The sequence below is a fragment of the Mytilus edulis genome, chromosome 2 (assembly GCF_963676685.1).
Source record: "Mytilus edulis chromosome 2, xbMytEdul2.2, whole genome shotgun sequence".
In the NCBI taxonomy this organism is placed as follows: Eukaryota; Metazoa; Mollusca; class Bivalvia; order Mytilida; family Mytilidae; genus Mytilus; species Mytilus edulis.
In genome coordinates, this window is record NC_092345.1 from 88,853,045 (window position 1) to 88,872,968 (window position 19,924).

Below are 19,924 nucleotides of genomic sequence, written 5' to 3' on the forward strand. Positions count from 1 at the left end.
TGAATGTTTGTCTCTAATATTTAATTAACTGTACATTTGTATTCAGATATCGCAGATCAAATTTATTCGTTCATTGTTTAATCATACGTTTTTTGATTGAGTTAAGTCTGCCAATTGATATTTTATCGTATGTTTTTCTTTGTTGTGATGTTATGCTATTGTTTCAGAAAAAGGGAGAAGGTTTGGATCAATTAAAACGTTTAATCCCGCTGCAAATGTTTGCACCTGTCCTAAGTCAGGAATCTGATGTACAGTAGTTGTCGTTTGTTTATGTAATATATACGTGTTTCTCGTTTCTCGTTTTGTTAATATAGATTAGACCGTTGGTTTTCCCGTTTGAATGGTTTTACACTAGTAATTTTGGGGCCCTTTATAGCTTGTTGTTCGGTGTGAGCTAAGGCTCCGTGTTGAAGGCCGTACTTTAACCTATAATGGTTTACTTTTTAAATTGTTATTTGTATGGAGAGTTGTCTCATTGGCACTCACACCACATCTTCCTATATCTATTGACGAATCAAACAATAAATAACCATGGTAATAAAAATATTTGGAAGGTAGTTGAGCTCGGCTACAAAACTCATGCTGCGAATGACATTATTATAAGTTTTGAGCAAAAGAACGTGAATAAATGCTGATTTAGTAATAAGAATTATTATAAAATAATAACAATCAATAGAAAATAAGAAAATGTAATTTTGTGGCTTCTGTCTATTCATATACCTTTTCTATTTCGTCTAATGAATGTCCATTGGATTTAAAAAGTTTTAACAAAATCAATTTTTTTTTTATAACCCAGTATTCACTCTGGAAAAATACCTGTACCAGCTTACAAATATGACGGTTATATAGTTTTTGTTCAGTTTTTTAGAAAAAAAAGTCTGACGTTTGAAATGTTAGTTGTCATGGATGTCATCCTAATTTGAATTTAAATAGGAGTTCGTCAAATTTGTCATACTTGTTTTAACTCTGTTGAGTAAGATAATTTGTTCTCAATTATAAATGCACACTCATATAAATAAATATATATATATAGCAAGTTCACAAGGGAGTGACATAAACTTTATCCATATGAATATTAATTATAAAAGCCTAATCACTATGGTTTCATTGAATAAACTAAAATTTGAAAACTTAACGAAATTGATATTGTTTAAACCTTTTCCAGGTTAACATACATACTTCAGTTTTAAATGAAGTCTTGTGTAGGCTTGTCTGTTTTTTCATAGTTTTCACTTTTGGTTACAGTTGGTATCTCATGCCTCTTTTGTGTTATTGAGTCTAAACATAGACAGGTAGTTTTTCATATGGGTTGCGTTGGGAGACAAGGGTACGAACTAATGTCAAACCTAGACCACCTGCGTGTATCTAGTACAGAAAGTTTAAACAAAACAATCTCATATGTTTTTTTTATATTGACAACGATGTGGGAACAAAACAAGCAGACATAATAGGTTTAAATGTCAAAAATAAAGTTACAGCAGTCAATATTGTGTTATAATTTCAAACACTATAAAAATACAAACAAATATGTCAACAAAGAAATAGAAAAACGCATATAGGCAAAGCACATTAGCAAAAAGTAACGACGAGAATACAAAAAAGCTTACAATAGCCCCAAAAACATAATGACTGAGCCAAGTCAAATAGATATTCCCAAAAAATACAATAGACAGTAAAAGTTATAATTTACAAAGGCAAATACAAGAATAAAAACGAATAATAAACCAAGAAATAATTTTAAACACGCAAATATGTACAAGGCGAACACTTGGTTTATTTCTATTAACAATTTCGTCATCTTATATCTTTATACTCGAACACTTTGTAGATTTACAACTTCAATTAGAAATACAATGTTTATTTCTGTGTCGAAATTAAGGAAGATATTGTTAATATTGACAGACATGAATAAATAATTTACAGTTATGGCACATAAATAATACATATTATTTTGAACTCTAATGAGGTATGGAAGATAGGTTTCATCTCATCTTAAAATGCATATCTACTTCTAAAAAGAAATGTCATATATTTTCGCTAGGACAGATGCCTTATTTCCAGTTGCAAAAAAGCTAGTTAACTAACTTTTCTGAGTTTCATTTGAAAAATATTTTGAATTGATATAATTTGTAACTCTTATTACCAAAAAAAAAAAGCCATTAAAAATACAAAATTTAATTTGTAGAATTCATTGTTCTAACGCATACAACATTAGCATTGTTCATTTAAGATCTTTGTGTTATACTACGGATGTCCCTTACAAGTTATTTTGATCAAATATCACAATCAAATTTTGAGCTGAAACAATAGTATTATCAAATTATAATTGATAATATCATGTCAACATCAATAATGATCAGTCTGCTAGGGGTGGTCTTTTACTACTGAATTACCAGCTGAAATTGATTTCCCTATCGTCTTTCTGGGCCATTCTAACTTCCTCAGCCTCGACCTCTTTTTCAATTCTTAATAATGCGGCAATCAGAGTGTTAATTTGACTGCAATATGGACGCCTTCCTCTCCATTTCCAGAATACTGCATGTAGTAAATCATCAATCTTAGGTAGTTCCTTAGCAAGTGCTACTACGTCTGTTGGGGACATCTTTAGCTGTATAGCTAATTGCTGGGCTTCATCCTTGTTAAGTTTATTAGCTAGTTGCATTAATGAACTTATCTTAAGAACGTTAATTGTACCTACAAAACAAAACGCATTTTCACAATTGTCATTTTTATAAGTTAACTGTTTCAAAAGTATAAATTAATAGAAATACTAAGGATTTTCTTATTCAAGGTAAATACTATTTGTTTTTCTAGCTTAAAAGTTTATTCTGTACACTTTTTCCCATTTTAATTCACTCACTTTATTTTACATATTATTTCAAACTTCCACTTTTAAAGACAACTTGTTTTTTATTTCAAAGATGCTTTTTTTGCCTCACACAACGTGCTTTATGTGTTAAATATTCACTATGACGCCCATTTAACGAACTTTAAAGCTCAATTTTCTAATTGTCATTTCTTCTAGTAAGTTTGAGATGGGGGATACGTGCCAATTATAGTGTATATTATGGCAAATATTGTAGAACAACCTTTTCTTTAAACTATATTTTTTGTGAAAATACATATCTATAATTATGCAATGCAACTTACAGTCATTATCAATCAAATGTTGAGTATTCTTCAGTTGATTGTCTTCATCTTTTAATATAAATAAAAACGGTATAAATATTAGTAACATGCTGTATTAATAATAATTTTGTACGTTTTGTTTTATTTGTTCATTATGATTTTCAAATCTTCTATTACTAACAATATTTGGTTTTGTTTTCTCGTGTAAGTTTCCTCAATGGTTGACCTTGGTTTAGAATATAGTCTACTTGACTCTCCCGTCCTACAGTTATATCGTACCCTTACATCTGGTTGGTTGAAGGGAATAAGTATTTTTTGGTTACCAGTAACAGACAGATTCCAGATTGTAATGTCATTTTATTTGATTTATTATTGTCTTTAATTACGTTCATAGAGTTGCCACAAGGACTAATTATAAATGAAAAAGTAATGTCTAAAGGCAATGTAAATATGAATAAAACATATCACGTAGATTGATCAGACACATCGGAGAAAACATTCACATTTTTACACAAACGGTAACTCGCTCAAACAAAGCTACAATGTTTATGGCAAAAGTTTGTGAACATTTGATAATTTTCTTTTATTTCTTCTTATAGCTTTAACGAATCAGCAGTTGTTGAAATGGTATATAGGTTTTGTCATCGTATTTGCAAAGGATACAATCACTTTTCACCGCGCTAGTACGACTACAATTTTCGACAGTTAACTTATAAAATGCTTAAACTAAACAAACCTTCTAGTATAATAAATAATTTCATACTTACTAACAGCTGATGGTGATTGAAGGTGAACAGAAAAGGATGTCAGATTCGTGTAGGTCGTGACTGGATCTTGTGGTATTAATGTTTCTTTACTTCTGAAACAATTAACACTGTTCAAAACTATGATTGGTTCCTGTTCTTTCTCTTCTATCAGCTCAATTTGTATTCGACCAATCGGAGGATTAATTCTGTTTGATATCTCAGTTTTGAAAGTCTGGTAGTTATCTCTGTTCGGATGAAACATCAGCCTTTGTGTATCTGATTTCTCTGATCCTATGATATTTATATTCCCACTAAACTTAATCTTTAAAACAACAAGTGAAATTAAATAGTCTGTCATATATAAACAAAATCAATAGCATTTTAAGGAACATCAATCAATTATATTTTTCTTGTCACATATCAGTATAATGAGATAATTTGAATAATTTTATGAAATCATTAATTAAGGAATGACTGTAATATTTTTTCTATCTATGAAGAAATAACAAGAAATAGTGCACGCTGAATAACCTGCGTATTACAGTCATTCCTCATAATTTAATTATAAATTTTATTTTCAGCCGGAGACAATCATTAAAAAACGTTGATGACGTCACGGTCACATGACAAAATTGTAAATATGTGCTAATAGACAAAACACCGTCAGCCAATCAGAAGACGCGTTACATAAAAAATTATATTATTGTAACAGTATAGTCAATTCAATAAAACAGAGTTCGTTTTTTTCAAAACTATACTTAAAAAGACATGTGCTATCCACTCTGCAATTACTAGAAGGAAGAAAGAAATAGTTAAACGCTTTTTTATATTACTGGTAAGCACAAACATGTTTTCCTGTCTTATCAAGTCCTGTTTTTATTCTTTTATTTTTTTTATTACGTCAGTGTCAGATTTACTATCCATTATACCTTTTTTGTTGGCGTCTTTGTTAATTAATTATATTACTTTAAATGTTTGTTTGAATTTTTAGTCAGTTTAGTTTTATGTCTGTGATTATGTTAAGGTTGCACTTTGTAAATACAGCTGTTTCTCAAACCACGCCTTCTTTGGGGAGATATATTATATTCAAAGATATGTTGATCTGTTAACGAACTGGTTCCCATTTATGATCTTTGTGTTTCATCTCATAAATACATCACTTGGGAATGAAACCAGTATAGAAAAACATGGTAGCGCCTAAACTTTTAATTCTTAGGAGGTCCAAAAATGAAGGTAAGTGTAGTGTAGAATTTTAGTATAAGTTTAAACTCAAAGAAGTTCAGGGCATACACATGTTGAAAAAATGCCGCACAGCCATATATTTTTACCTTTGAATAAAATAGTAGTGCATATAAACTTTCCGTTCTGGGATATTATTTTTCACGATACTTCATAGTAAAAGGGTCAGAGTTTTAGCCGCAAAGGGAGTTCCTATGGGAAGTTGCAGTGTTTATATTTACAGAATTGCAACCTGTAAACATTTTTGACTACCTGATCCCAATTATTGTCATATTAACCTATTTTGACTGTTTAGTGTGCTCACTCATTTGATGTCAATATAACGGATCTAGAAACAACTGTCATACAAATGGAATTATCAGCTGGCTGCAAACCAGGTTTGATAAACAATTTTCTACAGAAAATACCTGTACCAATTAAAAAATATCACAATTGTTTGTTTTCTTGTTTTGTTTATTGATAAAGCGTGATTTTTTCAGTTTTAACGGACTTTTCCATTTTACATGTGCCTTAAAATTATGTATTTTTGCTATTCCTTTTTTAGACATAACGCTGTGTTTGATATCTACCTGTTGTACATATAGTGAAAACTTGTTGAGCAGATATATTTTCCCCCAAATATCACAGTATTATCAGTATTGGACAGGATTGACCAATTGACGTCACATGTTAATCTGGTAGACTACTTACCCTAAACCACTGATTAATCTGGACTGTATGACACATACTTTCTGCTTGAATCTCATACTGCGCTTTCTCCCAAGCTTTCTTTCTATTTGATGCCTTTCTCTCTAATGCACATTCTATAACAATTGCGTATTCGTCCCAGGAAATTGCTTTTGCTAGTGCAAAAAACTCGATTTTTCGTTCTTTGTTCAAAGCTTTTTTGATCTCCTTGCAAACGCCGATCATATCCGTATCGACCTTTTTCTTTGTTACACCTGTAAATCTGCAAACAAACAAAAAAGAAACGTTTTCCAAGTTTTATGAGTATAACGTATAAATTGATGAAAAGATGGATTGATGAATGGATGGATGGATGGCTGTTTGGTATCCAGTGGCAAATAATGCATAATAAGGACGAAAACATGGTAATAAAATATGAATATGAACACTGCTCTGTAAATGACTTCTTCCATTTTCTTACCTCTCTGGGCAATTTAAAGTTATATAGTAGCAATGTTATATGCTATTGCCTTTCTATTAGCCAGAGACATTGCAACAAAACATTCTTCATTGTGTGTTTATTTGTGTCATTTCGTTTTTTCATTGAGTTAAGTCATTCCTATTGGTATTTTATAGTGTGTCTTTCTATGTTGTGATGTGATACTACTGTTTCAGAAAAGGGAGAAGGTTTTTACCATTAAAACGTTTAGTCCCGCTGCAATTGTTTACACCTGTCCGAGGTCATGAATCTGATGTTCAGTGGTAGTCGTTTGTTTATGTGGTTCATAAGTGTTTCTCGTTTCTCGTTTTTTATATAGATTAGACCGTTGGTTTTCCCGTTTGAATGGTGGGACCCTTTATAGCGTGCTGTTCGGTGTGGACCTAGGCTCCGTATTGAAGACCGTACCTTAACCTATAATGGTTTACTTTTATAAATTGTGACTTAGATGGAGAGTTGATTCATTGGCACTGATACCACATCTTCCTATATCTATTTACATATAGAAATCCGCTTTATGACGTATCTAGGAGTTGATGTAAAAGGATAACACTGTAGATCATTAAACTCGGTTTTCTGTTCCACAGTCACCGATTAGTTTGTTTTACGAAGCACGTCATATTGATTGGTATACAACGAGTACATATTCTATTGTTGAATGCTTTCGAATAATTTAATTATAAATTAAACTAAAAAGCTACACAAAAGACGGTCAAAGTTCCGTTTTCTTTTTCATTGTAAAGTAAAGTAATGTATACATGTTGAAGACAGCTTTTACTCTGTAAATTGTAACTAACACGTAATACCATGTAGATTTATAAAAAGTTTGCCAATGAAATCTCCTGGTTTTATTGGTAATTACAAAACAGGGAAGAACCTTAATGCCATTGTTGGGGGGCTTTGTTAACAACTATTAATGAAATAAAGTATCTGAAGTTTTAAAAAAAAAAAAAAAGTTTTTATGCATGTTTATACTTTATTTCTTCCCATAGATATTGTACTTTTTCAAAACACATTGATAGTTACACTTAAAAAGAAATGCATAGAGAACAGTTCTAGGACCATTACTTTTCTTATGTCATATAAATGACCTCCCGGACACTGTCAAATCATCAGTACGGCTGTTCGCCGATGACTGTCTATTATACAGAACCATCAAAACAGAGAAAGATCACAAACTGTTACAAGAAGACATAGCTAGCCTAGAAGGTTGGGCAAATAAATGGGGTATGCGATTTAACGCAAAGAAATGCTACATACTAAGCATAAAGAACAAAAGCCAGAGATTCTATACACTAAACGGCCAAATACTCCAACAAGTTCAGAGCAACTCATACCTAGGAGTGCAGATATCAGAAGACCTGAAGTGGAGCACGCATATAGCAAACGTTGCCAAAAAAGCAAACTCAACCCTAGGCCTCCTCATAAGAAATTTACGATACTGCCCACAGGAATGTAAGAAAACTGCTTACATTTCCTTAGTAAGATCTAAAATGGAATATGCAGCAACAGTATGGGACCCCTACAGTATTGCAGACTCAAACAAGCTAGAACGAGTACAAAGACAAGCATCACGCTTAATAACAGGCGATTACAGAACTAGAGAAGATGGCTGCATAACAAACATGCTTACAAAATTAGAACTACAAGAACTACAACTGAGACGCACGAGCCAAAAGCTTATGTTTATGTACAAGGTGATTGAGGGGCTGGTATCTGCTATTGATCCAGACGACTTCCTCAAATCAGCAAGACCAAGACGAAACATCACAACTAAAATGTTTGACAACTATCAAGCCACAAACATTGTTGAAAAACAAGTGAGAAACAATACCAGGTGTTTTGACATTCCTACTAGTAAAACACCGCAACATTCAAATTCATTCTTTGTGTCCACAATAGTAAATTGGAACCATCTAGAAGACACTATTGTTCGCGCAACAAGTGTAGAGAGTTTTAAATCTGCTCTCGCGAAACGTCAATAAATCGACGGCGCCTTCACTCCCGTTGTATAAAAGCTAGAATTGGTAGCTACGACGTACCCATACAGATACAGATACAGAGCCTACGAACCGAAAATGGGATTACACAAAACATCATCGTAAATGTTGCACCTAAATTGCCGGTTAAGTGAACATTAACAATCCTGCTCTCATTATTACAATAAAATTTCATCAAGTATAAATGATGAAAGAAGACAACATCTAGTTGGGTATCACCAGCCCAATATTCAGACTTCTGTGATGACATGATATACTTGATATGTTCCTTTCCGTATTTGCTAGATGATAACGTTGATTTTTCAACTCACTAACGGTTTTCTACTTCTATACACGGATTGCCTTATCCGTATTTGGCAAACTAATATTTTTGTCTTAATGCTATTCAACTTCGTATTTGATTTGGACTTTCAACTGTTCTAACCGAACGCCACTGATGAGATGAGATGAGATGAAGAGAACACGCGTCTACTATATATAGTTATGTGTTTTTTTTCGGATTAAAAATTTAAATATTCTACTGTGTAGTAAAATTGATATTAAGCTTATTCAAATTTTCAATGAGTTTACAAGTATCTTTGATGAGTATAAAGTAAACCTACATAGAGAAGTGTGTGATTTTGAAAGAAGCACTTCTATGTCGACTATCTCTTTTAGCAGCAATAATTTTCCAATCTTTTATTTCCTCTGGATATTCTTTTGACGACGTTAATACAACTATTTCATTGTCGTCGTTCATCATCGAATGCGTTGGTAACTTTATGTCGATTGGTTTTTTAGGTTGTTGATGGTTACTCATTGAAATATCGATGATATTTGTAACTAGTATCACTTCCTTGCTCGGATCTGCAACTGCAATATTTACATCTTTTGTCTCCAAAACCTGAACAGAAGTAACCGAGTTTGAATAGAAGCAATAGATCTTAAACAATTGTCTATCTATATACATATATGCATACTGTGTTCAGTTAAAATGTTAACCCGGGTTTGTTTTCTCTCAATCGATTTATTACTTTCGAACAGCAGTATACTACTGTTGCCTTTATTTATATATATTAACATCAAATTGAACCAGAATTCTGACCTGACAGGTAAAGCCTCTATTGCACATTTATATGTGAGATTTGGTTAAAATATTTGATACTGATACCTAAAAAGCAATTCAAATTGAGTGAGTGTCATTTGTTTTCTTACTTTGACACAACGAATAAAATCAGGATGTGATTTTGAAAACTAAACGTTTTTTTGTGATTATGGACTTTCCCAATTGATCTTCCTCTAAGTTCAGTATTTTTGTGATTTTACTTTTTATTAAAAACCACGCAGACTCAAATTATTTAATGAAATCATGATTTAACAAAAACTAAGTTATGATCACTTTATATATCAATTCAAAAATGTAAACACACAAAAGACGCTTCTGAATATCTGTGATTATTTAAATACAAAATGTAGCAGTAAGAAGCAATATAATAGTTTTTTAACTGCTTCACTATGATAAAAGTTATCAAATATCTTACATTAAACAGAAGATGTCCGGGAGAATCAAAAGTGTCCTTGGGTATATCTAATTCAGCACCTGGTTCCATCTTTGGTTGAATGATCACCGACTCATGCAAAATGCTGAATACCTCTGGTTGTACAACGGTAACAAACATGAATGAAATAACTGCACCATGTTTGATGTTTACAGTAACAGTAATATCCGTGTGCTGCAACAACCAAAAACCTAATCAATTATCATTGATAACACCGATTTCGTGTAGCAGTTACAAGAAATAATTGAATGAAAATATCCCTAATATATGTTCTATACTAATGTTAACGATTATTGGTTATAATATTATCAAATGTAAATATGTTAATGAGACTTAGTTTTTAAGAAAAAAAAGAGAAAACAAATTATTGTATATATCTTATTATTACATTGGTTGCAATGAATTATATAGATTTCCCAGTTAAATAAAAACCGATAATTTCACATGTGAAATAAACGTGGTAATTTCACTTTATATCGTTATAACATTAAAGACAGTCGAAGCTGGACAAGGGAATATAATTTTGTACGATGAATATGACTGTATAGATAATCAACATAGTAGCTATTTGAGCTACATGGCCAGTTAAATCAAATAGGGATCTTTCGATGATTAAATTCTAGTTGATTGACTAGAAATACGCTCTTCAACGTTTGAACATGGTTTGGATTTTCAAATATATATACTGTAGAGATAATAATTGTCAAAACGCACATCTGGTGCAGTACAATTGCTACTGCATATGCTCTTAGTATAAAGCATTGCAGGCGATGTCTGCGTAGCAAGAAGTGTTCTCATATCTTTGTTTGAATTTGACATTGAGATTGAATCTTTTACTAATGTATGTGTTTGTCTAGGCTAAATACTTGCTTTACCTAAAGATCATTTTCCGTTTTCATTTGTTTCTTACCTTACCTCTTACCGTGTTGACTTGCTTTTTATAAGCAAATTTAAACTAAGTGAATTTTATTTACTCTTCATATACTATGTAGTACAATAATAATGAATCGATGTTTTTGCTAGTTCATTGAAGAAAATAATTTTGCTTTTAACATACGTTTTTCCTTTTAAACCGAGAAGAACTGTCGATATTGACCACATTTCCATCTGGAGAAATGGCTTTCAAGGTTTCGTTGCGCTTTGGAACTCCATTAAGTTTTATTTTCAAAGTGACTGTAGTACCAGAAAATCCCCATGTTTTACATTCGTATATATCACTGAACAACTCTTCGCCTTCACTGATAAACTCCCGGATATTCGTGTATTCTACATGAATTTTAGAACAGTAGCTGAAGTATGGTAGATGTTGGAAATTCTGTGACAGAGGTGTGACTCCTAATTTCTTCATATCCGTATCACTTCCATGTTCAATGTATTTAACAGCAAATTTTATGCCACTAAGAAGAAAAATATGTTGTGTAAATATGAAATAATGTTATGTTTGTGTTTTGGATAATTTATAACAATAAAAGAATATGCATTTTCAATGCCATATTTTCATAAAAAGTAAACTGAAAAGAAATGTATTTGTATCCACTTCAACGAACATTCAGCACTTTTGTGATGGTGCAGGTCTAGGTAAAAATGGTTTGTCGTAATACAGAGCTGCTCAACGTTTATATCTTATTTCAGGTCAAGGTACAGAAAATGGGTTTTGTCACATTTGCCGGAAAACTTTAAATCCGACTTTGTCTCATTCAACTTTAACTAAAAATCAAAATATAATGCATTAGTCAAGTTTTACAGATCTTACAGATTTCAATTTTTTTTTCTTAGATATGTGAACATTATATAGAAAGTAAACTGACATTAAACAAGTTTTTCATATCGGATAAAACAAAACAATTTTAAATACATATAAATAATATATAGAAAGATAAAACATAATTTGTACCCATGCTTATAACCAGCAACACGACAGTTTTGTCTCTTGAATGTCTCAACAATAGCTTGATCTTTCATTTTCCTTGACTGTATTGTTTCTTCTAACCATTGCTGGTAGAATTTAAAAAAAAGATATAAATAACAATGCAGTGTTTTTATGACGCAATACCCTCTTGTTTATACTAACCAAGAGGTAAATGATAATCTTAACCAGTGTCAAATCTGGTGTCAAAATATTTCCTCCCTTAAAATACCATTAGAATCGATTGAAATGCAGCGAAAATTAATACTTTTGAAAGCCAGTTCAAACAGGCTTTATTCCTATGTATTTCAAAAATACGTACACAAATCGAGACGATTTATACTTTAAATTGTAAAGAAATATTGTTTTTATTTTATTGTATTCAAGAAAGAACGCTAATGAATTCCACCTGTCAAGACCAGTAGGGCATATTCGAAAACCTATGTTCATTTTAAGAAAGTGTAACATGCTAAGGACTATGTGAATCACTCTGGAAATAGTTGATTAATGCAATAATCTCGATTACCTATGAAAAAAATCATGTGTTTGTATTTACATTTCTAATTACAAAATATAAGATATACATTTTCGTAACAAGAGTTACTTTTCTTAATTCAATCTTATTGTGTTTGCCACTGATATAACGTAAATAAATTTCTCATCGTAATATACGTTTATCTGAAGTTTTTATATATTTAATGAGATAATTGTTTTTACAGTTTTCTCTTATATCTCAATTACATCGTTATTATATCTACACGTTTAACCACAAATAGTATTAATTTTACCATCTTATAAAGGAATCAGAATGAGAGCGATAGAAGCACCTACAATTCCTTTCTGTTACTAATAGAACAGGAAATGCGTATTCTTAAAGCTATTGATATAATAAAAAAAACTAGAGGCTCTAAAGAGCCTGTGTCGCTCACCTTGGTCTATGTGAATATTAAACAAAGGAAGCAGATGGATTCATGACAAAATTGTGTTTTGGTGATGGTGATGTGTTTGTACATGTTACTTTACTAAACAGTCTTGCTGCTTACACTTATCTCGATCTATAATGAACTGGGTCCAGTAGTTTCAGTGGAAAATGTTAATAAAAATTTACAAATTTTATGAAAATTGTTAAAAATTGAATATAAAGGACAATAACTCCTTAGGGGGTCAATTGACCATTTCGGTCATGTTGACTTATTTGTAAATCTTACTCTGCTGAACATTATTGCTGTTTACAGTTTATCTCTATCTATAATAATATTCGAGATAATAACCAAAAACAGCAAAATTTCCAAAAAATTACCGATTCAGGGGCAGCTACCCAACAACAGGTTGTCCAATTCATCTGAAAATTTCAGGGCAGATAGATGTTGACATGATAAACAATTTCACACCTGTCAGATTTGCTCTAAATGCTTTGGTTTTTGAGTTATAAGCCAAACACTGCATTTTACCCCTATGTTCCATTTTTAGCCGTGGCGGCCATCTTTATTTGTTGGCCGGGTCACCGGACACATTTTTAAAACTAGATACCAAAAAGATGATTGTGGCTAAGTTTAAAATAATTTGGCTCAGTAGTTTCAGAGGAGAAGATTTTTGTAAAAGATAATTAAGATTTACGAAAAATGGTAAAAAATGACTATCAAGGGCAATAACTTCTAAAGGGGTCAACTGACCATTTAGGTCACGTTGATTTATTTGTAAATCTTACTTTGCTGAACATTATTGCTGTTTACAGTTTATCTCTATCTATAATAATATTCAAGATAATAACCAAAAACAGCAAAATTTCCTTAAAATTACCAATTCAGGGGCAGCAACCCGACAACAGGTTGTCCGATTCATCTGAAAATTTCAGGGCAGATAGATCTTGACAAACTATTATACCCCATGTCAGATTTGCTCTAAATGCTTTGGTTTTTCAGTTATAAGCCAAAAACTGCATTTTACCCCTATGTTCTATTTTTGGCCGTGGCGGCCATCTTGATTTGATGGCCGGGTCACCCGACTGATTTTTAAACTACATACCACAAAGGTGATTGTGGCCAAGTTAGGACTAATTTTGCCCAGTAGTTTCAGATTTTGTTAAAGTTAACAACGACGACGGACGACGACGGACGACGGACGCAAAGTGATGGGAAAAGCTAACTTGGTCATTCGGGCCAGGTGAGCTGAAAAAGGTGGTATGATTGACAATGAGACAACTCTCCACGAGACACCAGTTGACACTGAAATTAACAACTGTAGGTAATCGTACGGCTTATGTATCCCAATAACATAAAAGAGACAATAAGGACTGAACTGAGTATTCTTCGATTTTTAGAGGTTCGTGTTGCTCAATCGTTAGCTTTTTTTTTCTTGAGTGTTTATGACGTTTTGTTTTGTCTCTATGTCGTTTTTCATTTTTTTGGAATAATCTTGTCTATTTGCCTTCAACTTGCAATTGTTTTGTTGACTCCTTTTGTCTCCTTCCTGTTGTTTAAATATATCTTAATTTGTGAGAAATAAGATTGTGAATAGCAATCATTGCAAGGAAAAGACAACATTAGTTGTATTGGATATTAGTTGTATTGGATATTAGTTGTATTGGATATTAGTTGTATTGGATATTAGTTGTATTGGATATTAGTTGTATTGGATATTAGTTGTATTGGAAAACATTAGTTGTATTGGACAACAAGTAACTACTTATTTAAATATTTAGTTCGAATTATCAACTAAAAAAAGAATTACATTTTTAATAATAGTAAAAGAAATTAATTTGAAGTCAGAAAAAACCCAGCAGACAAACCAAAGACAAATTTTAGGAAGACAAAAATAACAAACAAAAATCTACAAAACAAATCCCGCATATAAATAGGCAACATTATCCGACCAAAAACTGGGGATGATTAAATTTTTGAATGAACATGCAACTTCTTTATTTCTTTATCAAGCACCTATTAAACATTTCAAATATATAAAGTTTCTGAAGTTTTCAAATACACAGTATATTCTTACCCAGTCTTGCATGACAAGATCTGCTCCAAACAGACACAAAGCATCGATGACCTTCACATGCTTTTTCATGACAGCTAGCTCCAAAGGAGTCTGACCTTGCTGAAATATTTATATATCAGTGGGTAACTAAGTTACATTGTAATAAAAAAATGCAATTAAGGGAAACTTGTTATAAAGATCATTAGTAACATTTAAATCACATATGTAATTTCAAATCTCATAAATATAAAATTGACCTCTTAATGGAACAAAACTTTGCCCCTTGTAATTTGTACAATTCAATTTATCACTATTCCTTTTTAAGTTAGAAGTAAAACTCATACCAAGTTTAATGCATTAACATTTGCGTCATTTGCTACCAAGGCAACAATGGTTGTCTCATTGCCCGAACGTGCAGCTTTATGAAGCACTGTATCGCCGTTCTACAATATAAAGAAAGAATCATTTTCTGAATCACGTTATTTATAATATGCTGTTAAAAGTCAGAAATAGATGTGCTACTTCATTGCTGGATTTTTTTTTTCCTATTGTCAAATTTCACTATCTAGCTTATTTCATGCATGAATGAACGTCTGATGCTTACACTGAGAATATCATGAGAATTTAACAGCTAAAGATCAATATGTGTTTGACCTAAAAATCATGCATCTTGGATTTTTGTCCATATTTATTCCTATCAAAAGTCTTTCATCTATCAAAAATATAATCAGTTGAGGAGGACAATTAACCACGGAAAAAGTCCTTTTTGTAAAGTTGAATATCAAATTATTATAATTTGCCAGTATAAATAAAACCTGTAAATATGTCCTAATCTTTGTTTATGGATGGATTGAAATTTGAGAAAACCAGGCGTATTACATTATATAACATTCTCAACAGTTCTAATTATATACACTGCATTTATTATCATTAAGTAATAAAACATTCCATGTTTGCCATATAGAATTTAATACTAGGGATTTTCTTATCCCAGGCATAGATTACCTTAGCCGTATTTGGTACAACTATATTGAATTTTAGGTCCTCAATGCTCTTCAACTTTTTAGTTGTTTGGCTTTATAATTATTTTGATCTGAGCGTCACTGATGACTCTTATGTATACGAAACGGGCGTCTGACGTATTACATTATAAGCCTGGTACCTTTGATAACTATTAATATGGACATGTATCGTTGAGATAGATTGAATCGAAATATTAAATTACGATTTTACTAAATTTGTCGGGGACAATGAACAATGAATCTTAGCTGACGTGCATATAATAGAAATTTAATTAATCATTCATCTGCTGAAGTTAAATGTTATTCTTCTTTTCATAACGTACAAGTACAAAAAGGTTAGTACCTCCTGAGGATTTTAATGTTATTGTTTGATACTCTATTAGTATCGAGGTTTTGAGTTTATGGCATTGATTGTCCATTTGATGGTTTTGATGAAATTTGGTCATTTAGACTCTTAAAGGACATTAATGTTGCACGTTCCAAAAGCCGGTTAATGTTGTGCTCCAGTTATGTTTATAATTTTTTTGCTATTGGCTTTAATATACAATATTTCTGTTAATTTGTGCCGGCTGTGACCTTTATTGCATTTGATTCTAACCTAAATCTTCCCACAACGTAAAAAGCAGATTTTATTTCAAATTCTCTGACATTAATATTTGTTATTCGAGAAAAGATTTCAGCAGACTATGTCTTCACTGAGGTCATAGTTACGTTGAAGAATCAATCACAATCTTAGGTGGTAACTAGCCTTCCTTACTTTATTTCATTTTTTTATTTTTATTTAACATTGATTCCAAATTTCCTCAGAATTGAAAAAAAATGCTGTCTTGTTGTATCTCAAAAGCGAACACTTGAACTATTGTTATGTTTGCACAATGATGATAGTTTCAACGCAATCTATTAGAAAAGATATCAAAAATGAAAATATTGCTATGTATTCCATTACAATTGTTGTAAGGTTAATCGTGCACAGAAACGTACAACGCATATTTTCCCCTATATAATTAACAAAATTTAAAAAAATAAATTATCAGAAGATTTTCGTCGTTTTTGTTAACAATACGAATAACTTACACAATCCCGGATGTGTACACTGGTACCTTTGGAAAGACATTGTAAAATCAAATCGTCATATCCTGCTAAGGCTGCATAATGTATGACATTACATTGTGTCTGGAACAAAGAATATTAACGACAGTTTTACCAAATTAATGTATCATCTTCACAATGATGCCAGTTATGTTGATCAACTTATTTACAATATTACAAGCACATATTACATATCTGAGCTCTAAAACAAAAATTGATATATACATGATAGTCGTATTAATAGTTGAAAGCGACAACCTAATACCATGCAATACTGTTGGCTAACGTGTAAACACTTTGCAAAGGGCAATGTAATCGAAACTTATTATAAGTAGGTCAATAATTAATCATTGAAAAGAAATTTAGCATGTATAAGGAAGTGTTTCTTTAATAATGCATGTATTTCTTAAATCACTGCATCTGTTTAAATTTAAATAATTTCTATAGAAATTTTACCGAATATAATATGCAGTCATTTAATCTATTAAATTCCAATTTCCAAATAAAATTCGTAAAATATATTTTAAATTTAACCAACTGTCAACTGTCATCTTATTAGAAATAAACAAATACATAGCAAGGAAACCATCGTTCATATTTAAAGAGCAAAACATTTTTTTTTGCTGTTATGATGTATAGTAAACTTAACGTTTATTTTGTCAATGTGAAATACGAAACTCTTTTCTACTTTATGGCTTGAAATATATTAATTTCTAATGTGAATAAATCCAATATTACATAACTTGTGTAAACAGTTATTATATCACAAGAAGAATAAATACTTAAAATTGTAATTTTCTTATTTGTATTTAAAAATAATACTTGATCAAGACAGTGTATATCAGCTCCGTTGTCGATGAGTTTTAAAGCTTCTGTTTTCATTTTATTTTTCACAGCAAATAACAGCTCAATGCCTGTACCATCCTGAAAGTAGAATTCGACAAATTTAGTTTTTGATGTTCAAATCTCATAACTCGATTAAGGATTTACAACACACAAGAACTGAAGTATTCCATGCGTTCAAAATTTACCGAGATCAAAGATGAACGATATTAATTGTCGCTTATAATATAGTTAGAGCTTTCACTTTTGCAATTTGATAAAGGACTTTCCGCTCTCAATTTTCTTTGGAGTTCTTTACTTTTGCAATTTTACTTTTTTATATGAAATCTCAAAATAAAAAAATACGATTTGATTATTTTAATAACGATCTACTTTTATTTTAACAGAACAAACCGAAATCATGTTGTGCATGTCCATTTATTGATAATCTTGTTAATGCCGTGACTTTGCATTTTTTTTAAAATTCGTAAACTCTTAGCAATGGACAATATTTAGCTCACCTTTGGTGTCAGAGTGTTGTGCAAAACAACTCGTAGACCTGATCCATTTTTCCTTTTCGTTGTCTTAGCTGGAAATACTTTGGCTGTAAATTTCGAATAACGTCGATTTGCTTTGGTCTCTTCTGAATCATTATCGACTGTATTCTTACTCTTGTTGTTATCGGCAGGTTGATCATACTTTAATGTTTCGTCTCTCGCTTTGGTAGATTTATTTGTCTGTTTTTGTATATCTCGTGACTTGCTTGAACTAGTTAATACTTTAATTTGGTCAGCCATTTTTATTAAATTAGATATAAGTGTCGATTTTCGTTAATCATGTCTATAAATAAGGAAAACCAGTTTTATTAGAAATGCAAAAAAAAAATCATTAAAAATATCAAGCTTAATACACTTGTATTAATTGATGTCATAAATAGGACTTTCATTTATTTTGAACTAAATAAATACTTAAAATTGGTAATTGTCTGTTAATTTTTATGACGGGAAACATAAAAGAGCGCATGCATCGACAATAAAAATCTTTTAAAAGTAAGTTAGATATAACAATTTACATATTACAATAAACTTGAATACTAAGACTGAGGGAACCTGCGCTCTGTGATTCTAATTCTTTATCTATCCAAGCATGGGTCAACATGCAATTATTTTTTTCCAGAAAAGAAACATCTAAATGTAACATTTGTAATTAAAATGTTATAGTATCGAGAAGAAGATGAATTAATAATCTTTTCTAAGTTCATAAGTATAACACTATATATTTAGAAAAGGTAATATTCCGGTCGTATAAAATTATTAGAAAAATGAAAAAAAGTACAAAAAAGCAACTACATACCTTCCGACTTCATATCTGTATTTAAACTTGGCAACTAATTGTATATCTATAGTTCACTAACATGTATATACGCAACCCATATCCTGTTCCAAAACAACAAAACTACTAGGTCAACTGTTGATGCTATGTAAGAAACACTTCCTTAATCACAGAACCATATCGAACCAATGTATAGATTAGAAAAATACAAAACGAACGCTGGCTCATGCAGATTTTCTAGGAAAATGTAGCAGTCATTTTATACGTATAGAACTTTTCGGTAAAGTAAGAAAATATACAAATAAGAAGAAGTGGCAGGCAAACCAATGAGATGACGTATATGCTATTAACTATAGGTTACGGTAGGACACTGATCAAAGCATATATTGCAAAGGAAGTTTGAAAACGCCCCAGCATGACAAAATATAAAACAAGACAAAAAAAAAAAGAGGGGCAAAAGATACCAGAGGGTATCAAGCTCATAGATTGAAAATAAACTGACAATGCCATGGCTAAAAAATGAAAAGACAAATTAAAAAACCGACGACCTGAAAAACTATAAAGGAGAAAGTCCGGTAAGGGTCGATTTTGGCTTCAAATTTCAAGTTCATCTAACGAAAGATTTTAGACACTTTTTAAACACTTAAGTGTTTACTTCAATTGATTCGATTAGTTTATGTGAAAGATTTTAACTGATTAGTCATTAAAAACGCTCCAATTCAAGCTTAAATATGATAAATCTTTCAACTATGCAAAAAAAAAAACGTCAGTTTTTAGATGGCTTTTGACAAAAATGAACGTGGCCGCATCCGTGTTCAACCTCAACCTTTATATATAGTTATCAAAAGTACCAGGATTATAGTTTTATACGCCAGACGCGCGTTTCGTTTACATAAGACTCACCAGTGACGCTCAGATCAAAATAGTTAAAAAGCCAAATCAATACAAAGTTGAAGAGCA

General features: G+C 31.3%; 1 protein-coding gene across 1 annotated transcript; it reads right to left on the minus strand.

The window, feature by feature from the left end:
• Window positions 1–1,392: 1,392 nt before the first annotated feature.
• On the minus strand, window positions 1,393–19,153 carry LOC139513332 (uncharacterized). The gene is made up of 14 exons (XM_071301728.1): window positions 18,986–19,153; window positions 18,154–18,472; window positions 17,633–17,734; window positions 16,796–16,894; window positions 15,044–15,142; window positions 14,721–14,819; window positions 11,712–11,812; window positions 10,875–11,214; window positions 9,800–9,991; window positions 8,882–9,162; window positions 5,805–6,063; window positions 3,897–4,197; window positions 3,151–3,198; window positions 1,393–2,694 (listed from the first exon to the last, which is right to left on the minus strand). The coding sequence occupies exons 2-14, from the start codon at window positions 18,427–18,429 to the stop codon at window positions 2,390–2,392; spliced, it is 2,502 nt and encodes an 833-aa protein (XP_071157829.1). The 5' UTR covers window positions 18,430–18,472; window positions 18,986–19,153; the 3' UTR covers window positions 1,393–2,389.
• Window positions 19,154–19,924: the final 771 nt, after the last annotated feature.